Raw genomic sequence first — 23,362 nt, forward strand, 5'->3', positions numbered from 1 at the left:
AATATATATATATAAAATATATATATATATATTTTTTAACTTTTTAGTTCATCCTTTTAGGACACCATCACTCCCTTAAATTATCAACACTCCAGTGTTCAATAAAGTGATGTCTCACCTGGGACAATACTAGAGAAGGAAACACTTGATACTCTCTGGAAAAGATAATCATCTTTATCATAGCCTGTTACTTTGAGAAAGAAAGCTTCATTTGGTGGTATAAAGTCAGAAATATTCCACAAGCCATAAGGTTTTCGGTCTGGGTAATATTTAATAGGAATAGTCTTCAGAGAACTGCCTGAGATACTCAGAAGCTCGAGACGATCTACTCTGGCTGGGACGGAAATTCCAGAAGTATTCAGCAGCACGTAGGTAGGTATTCCTACAGGAGAAAGGCTGTGTTATTATTTACAAGTAATATGCAATTGAGACTATATATCAAAATAAATCCTTGCATTATAATGACAGAAAATATCATGAGTACTACAAATTGTCCTACTATAAATTGTGGCCTAATTGTAGAATCTTTTCTATATAAAAGACTGTTCTTCATAACCAGAGAAACTTTGGAAATCCTAATAATTATTTTTATGGTATTTTAATAATATTTTACATGGAAAAACTAGAATTGTGAATACTGTGTTACATGATGTTTAATTACATGAATATTTAAGTTTTAAAGATACTCTATTTGTATGTTTCTAGTAACTTCACCAATAAAACAAATTAACAACCAGAAAAAAGAGAAAACTGAAGAGTCACAGTAGGATTAAGCACCTTTTAGCTATAAAACTGTAATCTTGCATGAATAAAATAAGAACATGCTTTAAGAAGTGGCAACAATTTTATCTTAGAACATACAATGATACGCGACATCTTTAATTTTTTAGCTATCTATACACATAAAATCCACATTTTTCACTTGAACAAGGCGATATATAGATACTAGTAAAAAGTCTCAAAATAAAAAAAAAATCTCAAGATCTAGGTCAGTAGTCTAAAAAGTTCAGTAACTTTAGGAATCAACTGGAGAGCTTGTTATATTCCTGGGGCCAACCTAATTCACTTCTAATTCAGGAGATCTGGGGTGGGTCCCGAGAATCTTAATTCTTTTTTTTTAGAATCTTAATTTTTAACAAACTCTCTGAGTAATTTCACTGGTTTTGGGACTACATTTTGAGGAAAAAATGACTAGATTGAGAATACAATCAAGTTTAAATTAAAGATGCTATGTTTCCCAATTTCATCAAATACTACAAAATTATAAAATCATAGTTCAAGAAATATTTTACACTTGGATATCTACTATGTCAATTTTGGTAATATGTACATACAAACCTTGTACTGGTCTGCTGACTGTTTTTTTGAAGTCCATGGTGGGCTTTCTGGAAAAGCCAGCTCGGAAATCTATAGTACTAAGGCCAGTAATGCGAACAGAATGCCTTCCACTGCTAGAAGTCTGAAAAATGTTTAAAGACAAACTCCATCAGTTGACCCATGGTACCAGTCACAATAAACACTAACCAGTATGGGAAACTATGGAGTGTTTAATTAGGACTAATGTCCAATAATTGACACTCTGATCTGGGTGTTCTCAACTTAACTAGGATTCTCCATCTTAAATGCAAGTTTTATAATACATATCCCAGTGCACTGCTCTAAAATAAAATTCAGTAATACATTGTAGGCCAATGTTAAAAGAAATAGGTGTTTAGTCACCAGTGAATAGCCCTGACTTTAATCTATGAAAGCTCCATGAGGACACAGATCTTTGTTTTGTTCACTGTGGTTTACATGGTAGATGTTTAGCAAATATCAATGAAATGAATGAAGGACCAAATATTTTCCCTCAAACTTGATCCAGGTTTGAGTCTAGAAAATATTTCTTTTTTCTTTGCCTCTGAGAAGATATAGTCAGGACAAGCACAAGAACTGACCACTATCCAGATTTCAGCTAACCCCAGCATCCCCAGCTTGAGACACAAATGTAAGTAAAACATGATTCTTATCCTCTAAGAGCTCATGGCTGGTGAGGGAGACAGATGGAAAAATAGAAATCTTTAAATGTGATGCAGTATTAGAAATACATGAAAGGAATAGTTTGGCTAAAGACCCCTCAAGAAGATGACAGCTGAACTAAATATTGAATGATAACTCAGCACTGAAGTGACTCACATGTGTATAAATAATAAATAATTTGGATGAGGGACACAGGATAAAATAATAACACTAATGTATATTGGGCACTTCCTCTATGTTCAAACTCTTTAAATCATTGGCTTATTTAATTCTTGTTACAATCCTATCAAATACATATCGTCATCATCACCATCGCACAGATAAGGGGATGGGGCACTGACTCATTAGGCAGCTTCTCAAGTTCACAAGGCTTCCTAACCACAGAGGTGGGATTTTAATGAAAAGGTCAGGCTCCAGGGTCTTCACCACAGTGCTACATTGTCTTTCAAGGGCAAGATATGTCCTAGTTAACCTGTATCTCCATATCTTTCTAAATATGATCTGAGGACCACCTACATCTACAGCTACACAAAATCACTCAGGTTGTTTCTTGAAAATGCAGACTTCTGAGCTATAGCCCATATTTACTGGATCAGAATCTTTGGTGAGTGGAATCTAGGAATCTACATTTCAAAAACTCACCTAACATTTATGAACAAGAGTTCACCATTATTTTATTACATTGATCACCAATATTCTCTCTCAAAATAAAATGACCACATGATAGCAGCACTCATAGAATGCACTAGAAATATATGTGCCTGTATTATATATAATTATACATAAAATTTTAATCTGGTCAACTGCCAGATTAAGCCACATCACAATTAACATGCCACCTCCAGAGCTCTGCAAACTACACAGTCTTCCCAAAATCACTGTGGTTTCTTGTTATTTAGCAATGAGGAGAGGAAAGATGAGTAGATATGTCCCCTTTGCTACCATATTTTTTTCTTATTGAGGAGAACCTACAAAAGTCCAAAAAGAAAAAAAAAAAGGAAAATGAAAGTGAAGGAAAAAAACCCCCACATTTCTATAAAAATAGGTTTGTTGTATTCTTAGTGTAAAAGATGCTGCTAATTACTACAGCCTATTTTCCTAAGGATTTCAAAAGACTGTATGTGGAAGTGTAGGAGTCCAGTACTACCATTTATTCCATTATTTCTAAAGGAAAATATCTCATGAATTCCATATAATAGAGCAAAATTTTATCTTTTTTAAGTAGGCTCCACACCCAATGTGGGACTTGAACTCACAACCCTGACATCAATATCTGAGCTGAGATCAAAAGTCTATAATGCTCAACTGACTGAACCACCCAGATGCTCCCCTATGATCCAATTTTAAATCAGGATTTCTTAACGGTTATGCAAAACCTTGATAAGCCTAATTTCAACTGTTTTAGATCAATAGTGCTTTACTGAAGACATTATCACCTACTGATTCCATGTTAAGACAATCAGAAGGGTCAATATTATGATGACTTGATTTATATTTGTTCACTGACATCATTTAATATCATACTTGCCTTGCTGCTCAGAAAGTCTCCTATTATAAAATGGCTGTTGAGGTTACCAAGGATACAGATGACCCATACTTTGCCAAATGACTGCCATAAAGTGTTAAGTATCTGACAAATGTTCTGTGCACTTATCAACTGACAAAGAGTTTGTTTTAAGAGTAGTGCTTAATATCTAAGTGAGAAAACTAGAAATTACCCATGCTTGAAAATATGCCATCTTCTACTACTAACAATACATTAAAAACAAACCAGAGTTGATGAATAGGGAGCTCCTATAACCTCTATAAAATTATTGTAAAATTAAATAATTTTGATCCTTAAAATACACTAATTAACAAACTATGTTGAAATAAGAATGTAGGGTTCCTATTCTCTGAGCAATGCCAAAAATATGAAGGGTAATAAGTTAACAAAATATTATCTTCATGTTTCTATGTCACATTATAAACAGTAGGAACATTTGCATAGAATTTTAAAGGGTTTATAAAAAAAAGATATTTCCAAGTAAGTCAGTTTTCATGTAAAACTATATCCAACTTTGTATTAATCAGGGTAATGGGAGCAAAGGGAATCATAAATAAATGAAAATTATGGTTTAAAAATATAATCAAAAGACAAAATTTAAACTATATTAGTTAAAAAATGATCTCTGCCACTCATGCATGCATTTATCATTCTTTAATCATTCTCTTAAAAGAATTACAATACTTGGATAAATTTTTGGGAACACAAAACATCGCATTAAAATGTCTTTATAAGAAAGTGCCATAGGGGCACCTGGGTGGCTCAGTCATTTAGGCAGCCACCTCTTGATTTCAGCTCAGGTCATGATCTCAGGGTCCGGTGATCAGCCCCCTCTGGGGCTCTGTGCTGAGAGTGGTCTGCTTCTCTCCCTCTGTCTCTGCTCCTCTTCCCTGACTCACATGTTCTCTCTCTCTCTCTCTCTCTCAAATAGATAAATAAATCTTCATTTTAAAAAGTGCCATAGTTTATAATTTTAGTAGGTTTTCTTAAGATAAACTATTATTTTAGTCTGTTTCTTAGCTGAGATCCCTTTTTCAAATTTTAGTGTTGATAAGAAAAAAAGGTCTATGGTATAATGATGGTAAAATGAACCAGAAAATGGAAAAAGGGGGGAGGAAGAAATATTAATACATATAAAATACATACTGTACAACAGGCTATCTTTTATATAAATAATCACTTCTGATCTTTATAAAAGCCCCTGGATGAGAGTATATTATCCCAATTTCACACATCAGGAAGATTAAGTAACTTGCTCAAAGTCACAGATACAGCAGGTGGCAGAGCTGCAGTATGAACTCTGAGGCTTCAGAAACCAACTTCTATAGTCACTCTATGCATTTCTTATGATTATTATCTCAGTGGATTTGATTATTCTTGTTTCAGGAAATACACCAAAACATACCAAATGCTCTACCTAGTAGGAGAGTAATGTGGAACTTCTGGGACTATTCAGAGGAGAGAAGCAGAGGCATAATGGGAAGAAAAGAAGGATGGGGGCAAGAAGAGAGCAGAAGGGGACAAGGTGCTTCAAGACATAACATCAAATCTATATACAGTTAAATCTACTAAACTCACAAAAGTCTTATTATTAGTGATTTCCTGTGATATTTTGGATAAGGCTGAGTTTTGCCCTGCATCAATGTACAGAAGTTATAATCAACACAGAAATAATCAGGAGACAAGAAGATCATAAGAAACTAAGCTTCAGAAAATTCCAGAAATGTTGGGAGAAGGCTCTGGATTCTCACAAGTTGTGGACACAATGGGGTTGGGGGAGAATTAATCATATGAAGGTCTTGGAGGGACAAAGAATATTCAGCTAATTCTGTAATTGAGCCAGAGAGGCAGTCCAGCTGCAAATTCTTTCCCTTTCTTTATCCCTTCAAATTACTCTAGCTATCTTAGTATCATTTTTATATATAATAAAATTAGTAAGACCACAGTTACTGATTTAATGTTTTTCTATTCAATCTTTATATAATGTAGATCTATATCATGTGGATTATTTGAATTTGACTCAAAAAATCAGCTCTCCACTACAGAATATCTTGAAGCATCATTTCTGCACAGAGCCACCCTAACCTAGCCCCTTAACCTCTGTAGTTAAGAAGAGGGAAATCTAGCAGCATCATGATAGCTCCAACCATGACAGGAAAATTTCTAGACACTAGACACTAAACAGGATTTGTATGGGCTAGAAATTCCGAGAACTGAATTTCATATAGTATATTTATTCATAGAATTTTTCAAGTTCATAACAATCTATAATAAACTTAATCTGAATTACACTGAATTACTGTATGAATTCAATGCATGAATTCAAAATTACTCTGAATTCATTATTACTCTGAATTGCAAATGTCGTGTCAGTTAAGTTGTGGAAGGGTCTGAGTCAGGAATACATAGGCTTCTGCAGTGTGAGCAGAGCTGAGGCAAAGACAAAATTATACTAGATATCTACTGGCATCCTAAAGTTGTCAACAAGTTGTGGACTTTGATCCACAAAGGAGTAAGAGAAAAAAAGGAATAGAGTAGATCAGAGTCTAGGTTTCTGAATTGGAGTGAGTCTATGAGGAGTAAAAGAGGACAGACAAAAGCACCATGGAACAAGCACCATGGAGAGCTCCAGGAAAAATTAGTTACTCCTCCTATCTTTCTGGACAGCTCTATTGCAGATGGCTCTACTTCTTAGTTTTAGCATAAAGGCCTATTAAATACCTCTCTATATTGAAAGTCCTTTAAGGCAATAACAACGCCATATTCATCATCTACAAAATATTACTCAGCACATACTTAGTAAGTATATGTTTAACAAATGATATCAAAGCCTTCTAAATGCCTAATGTTGGTACTTTTTCCTAGGTTCCTTAAGAACCAGTAAATGCCAGAATTTATTGAATTTCTACGAACACTGTGCAAAGTATGTTCACATATTATTTTATATAATCCTACTGCACCCACAGATGATTTTATAGCATCATAAAGAAAACTATGTTCAAATCAATGATTACTTGCCTAGGTTTAGATAGCAAGTTCAGTGACAACCATTTCAAGTTCAACTGTTCTTTCCATAGGACCTAATTCTTGCACAGCATTTTAGGATAACAATCTCTTGATTTATCTCGATACTATGGCGTAGTACACAACAATATCCTCCAACTATTCATTTACCATTGTTACATTTCTAAATATGCTTTCATTTAGTAGAGATCAGGTTAATGGAGTGTCAGTAAACTGCTTTCTGAGAAAAAAAAAAAAAGCCTTAGTTTTTGGCATTTGCCAACTTCTTTGGTATAAATACTATCACCATGGCTGATTTCAAGCTCCCCACTGAACACAGGTGGGAAGAGAAAGTGCGTAATTTCCTCTCCATGAGCCATTACGAGCTAGATCTAGTATAATACTAGGCCATGAGAATAGGGAGTATCTGTCACTTAGGAGTAATAGTGAGTGTCTGTCATTCACAGAGATGTTTGTGTCATCCCAGGAGTGACACAAATTCCTTTTTCTAAAAATTCAATGCACATCCTCCAGTCTTTCCCCCACTGTAATCACTGAAGAGGTTGAATGTTCTAAATTATGGTGGAGCCTACATCAGTTTGGGTTCCTGAATGACTGTGTATAGTAGAACATCTTGTCAACACCCAAAGGGCATGTAGCATTAGCAAGGAATTAGTTCTCTTGTATTAAGCCAATGACAAATCCTCCTCCTACTAAATGTGAAGCCTATCCTGTTATAAATTGAATTAAAATGTGATTGATAGAGCTAGTTTTGATTTCTCTCTCCTAAAGAATTTCAATGTTTTATAAAAAAAAAGCCCAAAATGAAAAAAAAAACCCTTCATGTATAATTTGCATTACTACAAAGTATAATTTTCAATTTACACATAATCAAGAATGTAAGAAAAACTAATTTTGCCATCAATGTGTCAGTAAATAGGTATTATTTTCCCCATTTTTCTCAGACTTAGGAAATTAGATAATTTCTTTAAGGTCAAAAATATATTAAGTAGTGGATCTTGAATTAAAACAGATGCCCAACTCTTTCCAAAGAATTTGTTCCTGAATGGCATTCTATTCTTTAGAAATTAAAGAACTATGGTGGTTTCAAATATTTACTGAGAGCCTACTACAGGCTAGGTATCATTCCAGGCACAAAGACATAATAATCCTTCCCAGATTTAAATACTATCACTTTATTAGGCGTTGTATGTTTAGAGAAATATGATACAAGGAGAGAAACGCACCCAAAGCACAGAATAAATTTTATTTAAATAAATATATATATATATATACATACACACACACATATATGCAGTTATATAGAACACAAGTGTATAGGTATCTTCTCTTTTTTAAAGGAAACATTCCATTTGGTTGATAATCTGACATCAGCACACAAAATAACTGTGAAATTTTCCAGGAAAAATCTACTCTAAAGCATTCCATTGACCCAAAACATCTGAATTAATACAAAATCCATTTAAATAATACACCTGGTATAGTCTTCAGGCTTATTCAAAAGAGTCACCAGGTGAGAATAATTGGAGGCCAGCATAATAATCTTCCTGTGTGGTCTTTTGTAGACTTGAGGTTTATTTAATTATGATTCCTATATAAGCTTATGCCACTTGAGTATGATTTCTAAAATATTCTTATCTTAAGCAATCCATTAGTAGTCTCTGGCAACCAGCATAGCTACCTAAAACCAAAATATTTTCTATTAGTTTCAGAATCTTAATATGATCATGTGGTTGCATACACTCCTTTCTCTACTTGGAAGATTATCTAAGGACAGTTTATCCAAACTTACTTAATGGAAACATGCCCCAGGGGATGTGTCAGATAATATGGTCACACTGATAATCCTAGACTAATAGAAATAGTTTGCGCCATGTAAAAACCCAAAGGGTGCTGACAATTATTTAATGTCTTTGTAGGAAGTTCCCTTAAGGAAGAGAGGAAAAAATTTGCCCTGAGAGTTTCTATGGTTATGTTCAAATATTCTATATATAGATATAACTGCCTGAATGGAAAATTTGTATTGCTCAGAAATAAGATTCAGAATTTGTAGTTTCTCTACAATGGAAATTTAGGTACATAAAACAACCTTATCCTTTGTTTTTAATAAAACTTTACATTCTTCTTACTTACCTCTTTTTAACATGTTTTTATCTGCATCAGAAGCAGCCTAAAACATTCAAGTCATTTATATGAACTATACAGATGAGTTGATTCATTATCTCTGCTTGGTAAGAGTGTCCTAATAAGTTACAGAAAATTACCAATGTTTTAGAGGAAAACCATGGAAGAAAAGAAACTACAACTCTTATAGCATTTTAAATCACAGATAAATTAAAATGTTCCATGCCAACACACCAACTATAGGCTAACTAAATCATCTCCTCTGCCTGCTTCCTTGGATACTATCAGAACCAATGAATTAATTTTTATTCATGAATATTTATACAGTTCGTTCACAGGTATTGTGGAATATACCAGTGATAAAACATGGTCTAGAGTAAAATAGAAAGAGAAAATTTGTACAGAAATAAATATAAGGGGAAAAAATCATAGGATACATGAGTGGCTCAGTTGGTTAAGCATCCGACTCATCATTTCCGCTCAGATCATGATCTTACAAGTTATGGGGTCAAACACCCATTTGGGTTCCATGCTTGGCCCAGAGTCTGCTTGAGATTCCCTCTGGCCTTCCCCCTGTTCCTGCTCAAGCGCTCTCTCTCTCTCTCTCTCTCTCTCTCTCTTCCTCTTTCTCTCTCAAATAAATAAATAAATATTTTTTAAAAAAATCTAAGGGGGGAAAGTCATCAAAAACGGAGGTGCAGAAAAATTGCAGTAGAAAGCCATAGGGAAAAGAGAGCATTTTAGATGGATAAAGTCAGAAAAGTCTTGATGAAAGTGTTGTCATTTGCCAGGGAACTTACAAGTCAGATAGAAAGGAAGGGCATTCTAGGAGAAGGAACAACTTAAGAGAAAACATGGGGCAAGAGAATATGGTAGGAGATGGAGTGAGAGACAGTATAAAATTATATTTGACTAGAGTGTGAAGGCAAGTGCTGGACAAGAGCTAGAAGGAATAGCTTTGAATACCATGCTAGGGTCAAATAATAGACTGTTCTCCATACTTGGGATAAAAACTGTTATGTAAAACATTCAAAAAGCCATTATTAAATCTACTGATAGAGCAGATATTTTCCAGACAGCAGAGTACATGGGAGATAGCACTAGAAATATACTATCTAATCTCAGACATTTCTCTTCTGGAGAAAGTGCACATGTGAAATATTATCACTCATTAGCCATCCATAAGGGAAGTCCAAAGTCAGCAGTGATATTTATGTCAGTAGGTTCAGCTCCATTTCCTTTGCATCAACCTGCCACATTATTTTGGTATTTCTTATAGGAGCAAAGGAAGTTTACTATCTTTAAAATGCACTGTAATGTGTATCCTTTGTTTGGCTGCCACTAATTGTACTTTAAATGGTATAACATCAGAACCAGAGGCTTTTTGGGTGAGAACTAGATATAAATTTAAGATAATATGGTAATAGATACTGTTGATTTTTTTATTGTTTTCTTAATTATAGGAGACTGAGCTTAGAGACTTGTCTAAACAGAGTCCCCATCACCTCATCCCCTTATCCTCACCCTCCTTACTCACAGAGTAATCCTCAATGCTTCTCTGTTCTTAATTATCAATTAAAAGGTGCTTAGTGCCCATTAGTATCAGGGTACATGGCCAAGGGCAAAAATTTCATAAATATTCACTGAATGGATGACTGAAGGAGTAGGTGGGTTAGGCACGAGCTAAAGGAACACCCATGCAATATTCCTTTTCTTCGAGGCAAAAGTTTTACCAGAGGAAATACCACTTGTATCTATCCAAATCACCTGTAGAATTGGTTCAAATACTCTGCAGTAAGTTGCCAACAATACAAAAGAAATGTCGTCACTTGTACATATTTCACAAACAATAACTTAATGTCTTATTCAGAAAGCAAGAACAAAATTGCCTCAGTGAACTTGCTAGCTCAAGACACTGCTAGCTCAAGACATTGCTGGCTTAGGTCATGCTTAAAGTATTTGAGGAAAGATGAGACTCAGAATCTCCTATGCTCCTTCCCACTGTGGTCACAGAAAGTCAGACTCAACATTAGTCATATATTGGCTGAGATAGCTAAAGTATCAAATTTGGCCATATTTATTTAAAATACAGGAGTTAAACTCTTCATTATTATCAATCTACTGCACTCAGTAAATATTCAGCAACTAGTATGAGAAGGGAAGTGGGTGAAGAAAACAGGCAGATGGGACCATTATGTTGCACATTGTCTTTTCACCTATACCCTTATCCAGTATTATCCACCTACAAAAAAAAAATCCATATTAACAGTGTCTACTTTTCTATAAGGCTGAGAGTTCTGAGAATAAAGAACTGATATTCTAGGGCTTGAATGGAGTTACAATGGAAACTTTCATTCTTTAAGCTGGGAAACTTAACATGGGTATTCTTTTGAAAAGAAAAAAGCAAACAAAAACTAGCATTCAAAATGGCGCTGCAAGTGTCTATGGTATAAACACCTCCATGCACCTTCACAGCAGCTCTACTACCATTTCAATCATGAGCCCATGAATCTTATTTTTTTTTTTTTAATGCAGAGAGGCTGAGACAGCAAGAGCGAATGATGCAAGGGGTACCTTCCTTTGAGTTATCCCAGAAGGATTCTAGGAGGGTGTTTATTTGGGAGACACAAAGGATGCTAATAGGAAGAGAGGGGAAGTGATACAGGAAAAAGAAAGCAGTCCCTAAAGTGCGTGCTTTTAATCCTGCTCCTATGTGGACAACTGGAGCTTATTCCTCCTACAGAGGCTGAAAGCTGCTCTTGAGGGGTTTCATTCTCTAGCAGAACAGCCTTCTTCTGTTCTGGAAAAAAAAACCCTCTTAGGCACAGTAATGCAGATACGGGAGTTGGAAGTAGGCCAGAGTACACAGAAAAGCCTGAGAAATACGGGCAAGTCATTCAGAACTTCCACTACAGTGGGTCACATATGTAATTTGCACCAGAACTGGAGTTCAATTTATGGTATCCTGAAGTCTAGTTGTATGTTCTCTCATTCATGCTACCAAGCATAACACAATGCTCAGAATGAACATACTACTTAATGTAATTTTAGGATCCAAATACCATTTTGTATTAAAATAAGCAGTGAATGTAGATCCAGCAAATAACAATAGCCAACAGAACTTGAGTGCTTACTTTGTCTCAGGAACTATGCTAAGCATTTCATTTGTGTTATCTTAATTTTATTCTCAGCACAATTCTATGAAGTAAAGGGATATTATTCTACATTCTGAGGAGGAACCCGTGGCACAGAGAACTTACAGCCTTAAGGAAATAATGACTTTCAAGTGGCAGTGTTGAGAGTCCAACCCAGGTGACCTCATACTAGAGCCTACGATCCTAACTATCATTCTCTACTGGACCCATTTCTGACTGTTTTGGAACCAGGAGGTGGAAAATAAAAATCAATCTACAGGTTTCATTATTGAAGCTATCTGAGAAATGTAAATGTATTCTGTGGTGACCCCAATGCCTTTCATGGTCATCAAAACTTAATACTACCAAATTCATGTGATCAAGACATCTTTACAAATGTGCTATAAAAAAAAATGTGCTATATATACTGCTTTTTGGTAAAAGCATTCTCCATGATTGCGAGAGAAGATATAAATAAATTATTTTATATACTTTCTAAAACAACGCCAACATCAAAATAAAGTACACAGGCTCTGTAAAACAATCATACCTTCACTGTCCACATTCCAGCCTCTGGCTCTTTAACGTTCACTACCTTGGCAGAGTTATGGATATTTAATAGCTCATTCAGGCCAAATCCCTTTTTTATCAGCTTCCCTAAAAGACAGACATAAAGGTAACAAGCACAATCTTTATTTCAGCTATGTGTATTAGCTGTAAACATTTCCAGTATAAATTACCTGAAGGACACTTGTGCCTGTAGCTCAAAACATTTACTTTATTTATATCTAAAATATGTTTAATTTTATGGTTTCCGGACATTGGAATTGAAGTATCAGAATTCCCATTTGCTATGCAGATTTGGTCTACAATTAAGAATAACAATTGGCAGGCTATAATCATATTTCCAAAGCCAAACTAGATAATGATTATTATGGCTACCAAGAAGTTATGTGCAGTCATTAGAGACATTTAGATTTAACAGATGGCAAGAACAGTAAACCAGAATAAATGTCTTTTTGGAGATCACTCAAGGTATTACTAACATGAGAGCCTTGGGCATATTTGTGCATGAAGCACAAAATGTTAAGCTGGTTTCCATGAAGCAGAGGAGAAGGCTTTTATTGTCAGATTTAAAGGAGGCAGTGGAATGAAGTAGCATGATGCCATCTTCTACTGCTCTGAGATTTATCTGAACTATCTAATAGTTGGGACCTAGAGAAGAAGAAAAACAAATTTGGAAGCAAGCCATAGTTTAGTTATTCACTTCACTCTTGGCTGTCCAATGGACTACTTCTGCAATTAAAAAACAAATCGCTTAGGGCAGCCCTAGTGGCTCAGTGGTTTAGTGCCGCCTTTGGCCCAGGGCATGATCCTAGAGACCTGGGATCAAGTCCCACGTCGGGCTCCCTGCATGGAGCCTGCTTCTCCCTCTGTCTGTATCTCTGCCTCTCTCTCTGTGTCTCTCATGAATAAATAATAAAATAAAATCTTTAAAAAAATCATAAGAATCCTATGTTTGCATCAAAAGTTTTATAATCATTGAAAATAACCTTTAAAATATCGATGTCGATGACTTTTTAAAGTGATAGAAACCTCATACAATGGATATGGGTATTTTTAATTATCCAGGTAGTAAAAACTATAAATTTTTCCTGGGTAGCATGGATACTAGAATGGAATGCTATCTCAGTGAACAAATACATTAATTCAGCTAAACCTGTAGGAGTCTTGAAAAATAGGTTTTGCTTGTTTTGTAAATTTCAATTTGACTGATAGTATGAATGTGGCCTTTGAGGACAATTTCCTATACTGTATTCTTTTAGGGATTAGCTATATTCTAAGACTCAAACTAAATAAATAAGAAAGCTAGCTACTCTCCTTCTATTTATAAATCCTCATAAACAGCTTTAAAAAAAGTAACACACTAAAGCCACAATGGAAATAATAATATTTTGCAAACGTCAATAGGTAAGAAGATTTCTAAATGCAAATACTAGGGAATATTAAGTTTGTCTTTACTGTATTACTTTTCAATGTAAGTCTTATTATCATATTCAATTAGGAATGGAATCATTCATGCCAATTCATAGATCTATAACATAATTGAGGAAGCAAAGTAAATTAAAACATTATTCTAATAAGAATATGAATGAGATCTTTACCTGTCCTCTGCAAAATTAAATCTTACCAAGAAGATGATATGGGAAAAAAATCAGGCAGTTGTTCTAAAAGGAGATTTTTCATGTGATTCACTAAAAATAACATAAAATACTGAATTTTACAGACTATGTTACTGTGAAATATTTCCTCATACATAAATTAGGAAAATATAATCTCAGGCTCAAAATAAACATTTTTTTTTCTTTTGAGTAGTATAGCTACAATTAAGTTACTAAATCTGGTCTGTTTAAATTATTAGGAATTGCAGTTTTTTGAATCTCATGTTAATTCAATAATACTTATGACTAAGTTTTATCTTTTTAAACATCTTTCCTAATTATTTTTAAATTTACCAAATTTATTCATAAAGTTAGCATTAACTTCACGTAAATAAGTGTACAAAAAACTTTCAGTTTTCATGGTTTTTGTATTTTATTATATGATGTTTGATACATCTCACCTAAAGGATTGCGAATTTCAATCCCTGGAGAAGGGCCACTCAGAGACACAGTAACCTCTTTTAGGCTGGGATCAAAAGGAATTTTCCAAGTGTTTACAGCTTGTCCCAAATGATCTGTTGATAAGAGGTGAACTTTAGAGGACTGCACTGCCTCCTCTACCCATTTTAACACCTATAAGAGAAAAGAAGAAGTGTGAGTGACATCAGAAACATTTATAGTTTTATACATACACAACTTCCAGATGCAGTAATTCAATTTGGTTAATCACATGAACCAGGCACTTGTGTACTGATGTGAGGTTTATTTCCATCATAGTGAAGAGAAACCTTTTCCTACATCCTGTTACTGTAGTAAAATAAGAATAAAACACTACTTGAACCCATGCTCATATTTCATGTTTTCTACCTGGAATAATATATTCAAAATGAGATTATGGTATCCAAAAGCCAGTTAAGTGAAATATGCAGAGATATTATGGACACTTTTATATTTTTCAAGAGAAATGATAAGAACCTATTAAAAAAAAACATGCTATTGCCATTATTGTGAGGTCTCTTTACTTTTTATTCTTTCTGGACTTCCTTCAAGATTCAATTTTTAAAAAGATAATTAGCAAATTATCTAATCCAATTTCAATATATTGGGTCTACAAATTATTAGAATATAGTATACTGTAATTACATGCAGAATATTGTAGTATATATTGTAGTATATTAAATATTAAAAAATAAATGCAATGCCAACAAAATATTCATTTTTATGATAAAATAAACAAGTACCAAAAACAATGGAAAAAAAAACCACTGTATTTTTAAAACATTAAAAAATTTCAGATTAGAATCATTTTTTTAAAGATTTTATTTATTTGTGAGAAACATGGAGAGAGAGGCAGAGGCATAGGCAGAGGGAGAAACAGGCTTCCCACAGGTAGCCCAATGTGAAACTCGATCTCAGGACCCCAGGATCATGACCTGAGCTAAAGGCAGATGCACAACCACTGAGCAACCCAGGTGCCCCTAGAACCAACTTACGTAGTGTATTTTGAAAACTAGTCTTTGGGAAAAATTAAGAAATGGGTTATAAAAACATATTAATGCCTCACAGTGAGCAAGGAAGACTTCTAGTTTTCAGAAGTGTTCTGTGACAGCAAATATCATTTCTCATTAAACAAACAGTGCATGTCTAGACATGTACTGATTAGTTGAACTTACTACAATAATTCTAAATCATGATAATCTTTAATTTACCTCTGATCTTTCTCTGGTTCATACATCTTTCAAGACTATATCCTATTATGAGTAATTTCCCTTATAATTATTCATAAAACACTAAACAGAGCTGAATACTAACCTACAGCCTAACTATCTAAAATAAACAAAACCAGGGCAGCCCCAGTGGCTCAGCGGTTTAGTGCCGCCTTCAGCCCAGGGCATGAACCTGAAGACCTGGGATCAAGTCCCATGTCAGGCTCCCTGCGGAGCCTGCTTCTCCCTCTGCCTGTGTCTCTGTTTCTCTCTCTCTCTCTCTCTCTCTCTCTCTCTCTCTCTGTCTCTCATGAATAAATAAATAAAATCTTTTTTAAAATTAAATAAAATAAACAAAAACATTTTTAAAATTACAATAGTCGTAGTCACAAGTCCGTTAATCAAAAAACCAAATACTGTGTAATAACTTCACTCACCATAAAAACTATCCCTTGATGTTTGTCCTCAGGAAGAGGAAAGTGGCTAACACAAATTTTCATATAAGTAATAATGGTAAGGCAATTACATTCATTCATAAAACAAATTTTTATGGTTCAAGGTACTTTTCCAGTTTCTGAGCAAGAATTTAGTCAATATTTAGTAATACTCTCCCTCTCTGAACTAGTGTTCACTAAGTTTTTTTGCATATTTTATATATTATTAATTTTTAATAAATCTTCCTGTCTTTTCTTTAGGGTCAAGAACCAAAAACATCACTTTCATCTTTGTATACCCAATGCCAAGGGGCATGCTCTATACATGATAAAAGTGGGATATGCACCAATGTTCATGAAGTTGGTCATAATGATGATAATGATGATGTCTTCTTAAATAAAATAATATCATGGTAATTCATGAAACAGAGATCCCTTGTTGAAATAACGTATGTAAAGTGCCCATCATATGTTGCCAAATAGTACATATTCATATGTTTCCTTCCCACTATATTTCAATTCCCTTCTATTCCCCTAAATGAATATTTCAGCAATGGCTTCATAGGCCAAGTGAAAAAAATTCATTCATAAAAGTCAAATAATATTTCTGTAAATGAAAAAAAGAGAGGCAAAGTCATTCTAAGAAGAGAGGATCTGAAAAAAATACATGAAGACAAGTATTCCAAATATGTTGAAAACATGAATAAAGCCCAGTGGCTACAGTTAAGTGTTCAGAAGAAAGAGAAGCAGATGAGGCTGGGAGTTTGTGTCAAGGGTAGACTATGAATTGCCACCAAGTCAGGATATGATATTTGGATTTTATCCTAAACAATCCAGTGAAAAATTACTGAAAGGCTCTAAGCAGAGGACTCATACAGTGAAAGTGGTATTTTATAAAAAAAAAAAAACAACAACAAAAACAAAAAACCTTATAAATTGAATAGAAAAATCAAATTTGTTACAATTAATTACCTCTAAAAATAAAATATTACATGTATTCAAATGTTAACCTTATAAGGCACCTGAAATTTTACATATGAAATGTAGCATAGGGGATCCCTGGGTGGCGCAGCGGTTTGGCGCCTGCCTTTGGCCCAGGGCGCGATCCTCGAGACCCGGGATCAAATCCCACATCGGGCTCCCAGTGCATGGAGGCTGCTTCTCCCTCTGCCTATGTCTCTGCCTCTCTCTCTCTCTGTATGACTATCATAAATAAATAAAAATTTAAAAAAAAGAAATGTAGCATACATCAACATAACTGTCTAAAGCAGCAGATGTCAAATTTAAAAAATGGGTTCTCGGTGTTCATGCTTGAATAGAAATATATGGATCATCTGATCAAATCTGTCCATGTGGCTACAGAAATCAGACTTGTGAACACTAATTAACCACAAATAAAACACATTTTAATAATCAGAGTGTTGACATCATTATTTCTTATACATAGAACATGGCTGCCTAACTCAAGAAAATGAAAAAGATTGGTGTACTGCCTGAGAAAGCAATTGATAAATTTGACTGATAATTATAAACCTTGAGAATCATGTCTAGCGTATAGATGAAAAAGGGAAGAGGACAAGTAAAAGTGGATAAATCAACAGAACATTTGTTTGGCAAAATATATAATATGGCTATAACTAATTATCAACTGAAAAGGAGAAAAAGAATTAGAAAACAAGAAGTGCATAGTAGTTCAACTTTAACAGTGAAATGCAAAATAAATGGAGAAATTTTTTACACATTCTTCTTAAATGTATGGTATATCTCTGGGTGGCTCCTCAAATGCATCTTTCAAACTCAATGCAGAGGCATTAGGATGTATCACTGGAAACCTATCTGTTGTCTATTAGGTATGCATAGAAATCACTAAGTCTTAGGCATTCTTATAAAAATGGAAGATTGTCTAATTTAGCTGCATTTTCATAAGGCAAGTGTGTTCAAGCGGTATGAAATATAAGCACTTTTGGGTTTACTCAATACCATTTCCAATTTATCAACATTTATGACGCTTTCACAAAGGGATTACTCTGTATCATAATATTACTTGTGAAAGATACAGTACAGACTTCTGAAAAGCCACTTTTTTATCCTCTTATAAGAAAAAATCAAATTAAAAACAGATGCAATTCATTTTGTTAGAAAATATAATTTTACCAGCATATGAGTAAAAGTGGATCACTGGGGATCCCTGGGTGGCGCAGCGGTTTAGCGCCTGACTTTAGCCCAGGGCGCGATCCTGGAGACCCGGGATCGAATCCCACGTCTGGCTCCCGGTGCATGGAGCCTGCTTCTCCCTCTGCCTGTGTCTCTGCCTCTCTCTCTCTCTCTCTCTCTCTCTCTCTCTCTCTGTGTGTGTGACTATCATAAATAAATTTAAAAAAATTAAAAAAAAGTGGATCACTGCAAACTATAGAATCACCATCAGTGAGATTTCTGGCCTCTTATGTTGTCACATATAAGAAAAAAATCTTTAATTGTCTAACCATGAGAAACATTCTCCTGAGATTGGAAATTATCTTCTGTTTTAATGACAAATGGAACAGAACTAGAATGTGAGAATCTTTGGATTGATGCTTTTTTACTAACATAAAAAAAAAACTGTTTCAAACCATAAGGGAACCATTAATTATATCTTAAAAATTTTAATGCAAAAATGTTTCTCTAATGATTTGTCGCAGTTTATATCTCAAAGGGCCTTTGAGACCATCTAATATAGCTCCTTTACTTTACAGATGCTGAAACTTATATTTGAAAAAAAAAATCCTGTGCCTTTTAAACACCTAACCAGACTGATTCTAGCTCAGTAATTATGTTTTATATAAGTCCCTGTGTTCCTGAAGATACTCAATTAGTTTAAGTATTTAAATATATATAATGATCAATGCTTAAAAGGAAGTTCATATGTCTATTCCACTCTGGAATGAGATATAAGTATTGTTTCAAAGCACAAAACCAGGGGCACCTGGATGGCTCAGTCAGTTAAGGCTCTGCCTTGGGTTCCGATCATAATCCCAGGGTCCTGGGATCGAGCCCCACGTGGGGCTCCCTGTTCAGTGGGGACCCTGCTTCTCCCTCTGCCTTCCCTTCCCCACTGCTTGTGCTCTCTCTCCTCTCTCTCTCTCTCTCTCTCTCAAATAAATAAATGAATAAAATCTTAAAAAAAAAAACCCAAACTGCAAAACAAGGATACCTTGTTATGTATAATGCATTAAGCAGAAATGGAAGTAAAATCACTTAGCATAGCCTTCCAGAACAAAATTTAAAGAGCTTTGTTTAGCTGTTTGGAAGAACATTTTTTGTTTCTGTACTAAAATATAATTGACATATAATGTTATATTAGTTTCATTCATTATTTGTATACATTGCAAAATAATCACAGTAAGTCTAGTTACTACCCATCATCATACAGTTACAATTTTTTCTCTTTTGATGAGAACTTTTAAGATGTACTGTTTTAACAACTCTCAAATATACACTACAGTATTAACTGTAGCTACTATACTGTACATTACATTCCCAAGACTTATTTTATAGCTAAAAGTTTGTACCTTTTGACCTCTTTCACCCATTTCTCTCACCCCTCTACCACCCTCCACATTTGGCAACCACCAATCTGTTCTCTGCACCTATGAATTAGGTTTTTGTTTTTGTTTTTGATTTAGATTTCTCATATAAGTGAGATCATGCAGTATTTGTCTTCTTTTGTCTGACTTATCTCACTTAGATAATGAAATATGGCCTCAAGGTCCATCAAATGGCAAGATTTCCTTCTTTTTCTGGCTGAATAATATCCCCATGTACATATATACCACATCTTCTCTATTAATTCATCTGTCAGTGAAAACTCAGATTGCTTCCATGTCATGGCTATTGCAAATAATATCACAATGAACATGGAGATGCATATATCTTTTCAAGTAATCATTTTCATTTTCTTTGGATAAAAACTCAGAAGTGTAATCGATAGATCGCATGATAGTTATATTTTTCATTTTTTTGAGGAACCTCCATACTAATTTCCATAGGGGTTGCACCAATTTACACTTCCCCTAATTGTGCACAATGGTTCCCTTTTTTCTACATCTTCCCCAACATTTGTTGTTTCTTGTCTTTTTGGTAAGAACCATTCTAACAGGTGTGAAGTAGTATCTCATAATGATTTTGATTTGCACCTCCCTGATGATTAATGATGTTAAACATCTTTTTATATACCTGTTGACCATCTATATGTCTTCTTTGGAAAAATGTCTATTCAGACCCTGTGACCATTTTTTTAGTAAGTTTGGTTTTTTTATTGAATTTCATGAGTTATTTATATATTTTGGACATTAGCTCCTTATCAGATATTTGATTTACAACTATCTTCTCCCATTCCATAGGTTGCCTTTTCATGTTGCTGATGATTTCTTCTGTGCAGAAGCCTTTTAGTTTGATGCAGTCCAAGCAATTTATTTTTTGCTTTTGGTGACAAATTCAAAAAATCATCACCAAGGCCAATGTCAAGGAGCTCACTAGCTATTTTCTTCTAGGGGTCTTATGCTCTCATGTCTCACATAAAAGTTTTTGTTCCATTTTGAATTGGTTTCTATGTATGGTATAAGACAGTGGTCTAGTTTCATTCTGTTACATGGTGACTGTCCAGGTTTCCCTTATCATTTATTGAAGAGCTTGTCTATTCCCCATTACATATTCTTGGCTCCTTTAACATAAATTAGTGGTCTCTCTCTCTCTCTCTCTATATATATATATATGTGTGTGTGTGTGTGTGTGTGTGTGTGTGTGTGTGTGTTTATTTCTGGGCTCTCTATTCTGTTGCCAAATGCAAAAACTCTAACTACTCTTAGACACAGGTATGATTGATTATCTCCATTTTATAGATGAAAAAAAAAAACAAAACTGAGGCACAGATCCAATTTGTAAGTGACACAACTAGAAAGAAGCAAGGCTGGCCTTTTGATCCCAGTAATCTTGTACATTTTCTGAGGTATAATAAAGAAAAAATGGCAGTTTTCAAGAATAAATCAGAAATAAAGCTACTGAAAAACAAAAATCAATGCAGATTTTTTTAATGAGAGTGGCAGGTAAAACAGTGATCAGATCAGCTGTACATTTTTATCACTATTGGACAACAAATTATCAAAAAATTAAATTATATAAAAATATTGAAGTCTTTAAATATATATTCTACTTGATGTGAAAAAAACTTGCTACATTTCCAAGACAACCTTTTTGTGGTAGATCCTCTATAGTAGCAGAGGCAGGCTTCATTCAACCCTCCTCTGGCTAAAAGAGAGAGATGATCCTCTGGATAACCAGGAGAGCCTTTCCCCCCCAGGTCCAAGTTCATTTTTACTCTGCAGCATAGCATGGAGTCCATAATTCAGAATATTCTTAGAGTCACGAAGTAGTTATTGAGCGATGCTCAAGGATAGTACAGGACATTATAAAGAATACCGAAGGAATAGAAACACATTTCTTGCCTTATAAAACATGAAAATCTAGTTGGAGCAATGGGATAGACATTAAAAACAAATTAACTAGCTTTTACTTTCTAGTAATAAATAAGCAAGATGAGAATACAAATGCTCAGTGTATTGTCCTAAACTGTGATGCACTTTTCTACTAAAAAATGTTTAATGATTCTTAGTTACATCTGGGGTAGAGCCCAAGCCAAGAGTACACTAAAAGCTAGCATTGTCAACAGTCCACTCCGGATGAAGGCAATAAAGAAGTGCACTGTCTGTGGGAAAACAATAATAAAATTTACTAAAAGTAGGTCTATTTTTAAAAATATCTCCATGTCATAGTAAACAATGGCAGTCAAAGATTCCCCCTTGAAAAAAAAATCTTTGTTGGTCTGAAATCTAACCAATTGTCTTATTGAGTATTAAAAATACACGTAAGCTTCAAAATAGCACATTTTATTACTTTCCCTTTAAGAAATGTTGTTCTCTACATAAACACTAATTCAGAGAATTCCCAATTATATAACTGGTATGTGGTCATGTAAACTATGCTACTCACTTACATTTCAAGAGTAAGTATGTAGTACTGTGAGCCTGCATATTCCTGTGTTTAGAAAGCAGATTTGAACTAAGCCTTGATAGCTTAAGAGTTATATGATAGGACATGTGTTAAAAAGATCTCTCTAGTCTCTGTGTTGAAATTAGACTCTAGGGGGTACAAGGACAGAAGCGAGGAGATCAGATATGAACATGGCAGTAATCTGGATGGGAGATGACCCAGGGTGACCCAGACCAGGGTTGCAGCAGTGGAGCAATGAGAAGTGACCAGTTTTGGATGTTTACTGAAGTCAGTCCAGTTTCCGGAGGACTGGACATGGGGCTGTGATGATGATACATCTCTGTTGCCATTCACTGAGACTGAGAAGACTGAAGAGAGAGTTGATTTAATGGGGCAGTGCAATGAGCATGAGATGGAGGCTCTCAGCTTTGGCATGCTAAATTTAAGACACTTACTTATTAGACATCCAGGTGGAAGTACAAAGGAGGTGGTTGGATATATAGAACTGGAGTTCAATTGAGAGATCTAGGTAGGAGATATCATGGAATTTAAAGCCATGACATTTCCCTTGCAGCTCCTTCCCACCAAGAACTTACACAAAGGAGGAAATACATCATCCTGTGATAAGAAACTTAGATATCCATACATAATGGCTTGGAATAGAGCCTTGGAATAAGTTTCCCCTTGTTCTGATTCCAGGAAACCTTCAGATGACAATCTTCCCCCTTTGGATACATGCCTACAGGGAGTGAATGCACTAGCCATGTCAATACAAGTGTTCTAGACTTATGGCAATTAGGTTTCTCATCATAGATGAATGAGTTGGCATTCTGATTTTACACAAAACTGCTACAAGCTTGGTTAATGCGAGTCTCTTCCTGAGGATGGGTCCACTCACAGAGTGTTGCAAACCCCCAATTTCACAGTTTACAAATTTTAGCAAATTCACCACAGAAATGTCACACTTGGAGATCTTCTGAGAAGGTCCTCTGCTGATAATATCCATTTGTATTACTTTTTGTGTACCTAAGACTTACTTAATTTGGAAAATTGGACAGTCAGCTTTTCTAGTAGTAAGTGCTCACAAACAAATGTGATTGGTGATTCACAGGACAGGTCTATACAATGCTAGTGCTAAAAGTGCAAAATAAGAAATGATCGGTGTTACAAGGTTGATTTTGTTTTTAAT

The 23,362-nt window shown here is 34.7% G+C and overlaps 1 protein-coding gene across 4 annotated transcripts in view; it reads right to left on the reverse strand.

The window, feature by feature from the left end:
* HMCN1 (hemicentin 1) overlaps positions 1-23,362 on the reverse strand; it is a 454,683-nt gene that overhangs the window by 269,732 nt on the left and 161,589 nt on the right. For all 4 annotated transcript variants that reach the window (XM_055319154.1, XM_055319153.1, XM_055319155.1 and 1 more), the window contains exons 5-8: positions 14,471-14,642; positions 12,398-12,504; positions 1,339-1,459; positions 119-382 (exon numbers count right to left, since the gene is read on the reverse strand). In XM_055319154.1, the coding sequence (XP_055175129.1) occupies positions 119-382; positions 1,339-1,459; positions 12,398-12,504; positions 14,471-14,642 (664 nt within the window). The remainder of the gene's footprint in view (positions 1-118; positions 383-1,338; positions 1,460-12,397; positions 12,505-14,470; positions 14,643-23,362) is intronic.

This window comes from Nyctereutes procyonoides, unplaced genomic scaffold (genome assembly GCF_905146905.1).
Source record: "Nyctereutes procyonoides isolate TBG_1078 unplaced genomic scaffold, NYPRO_anot_genome, whole genome shotgun sequence".
Classification (NCBI taxonomy): Eukaryota; Metazoa; Chordata; class Mammalia; order Carnivora; family Canidae; genus Nyctereutes; species Nyctereutes procyonoides.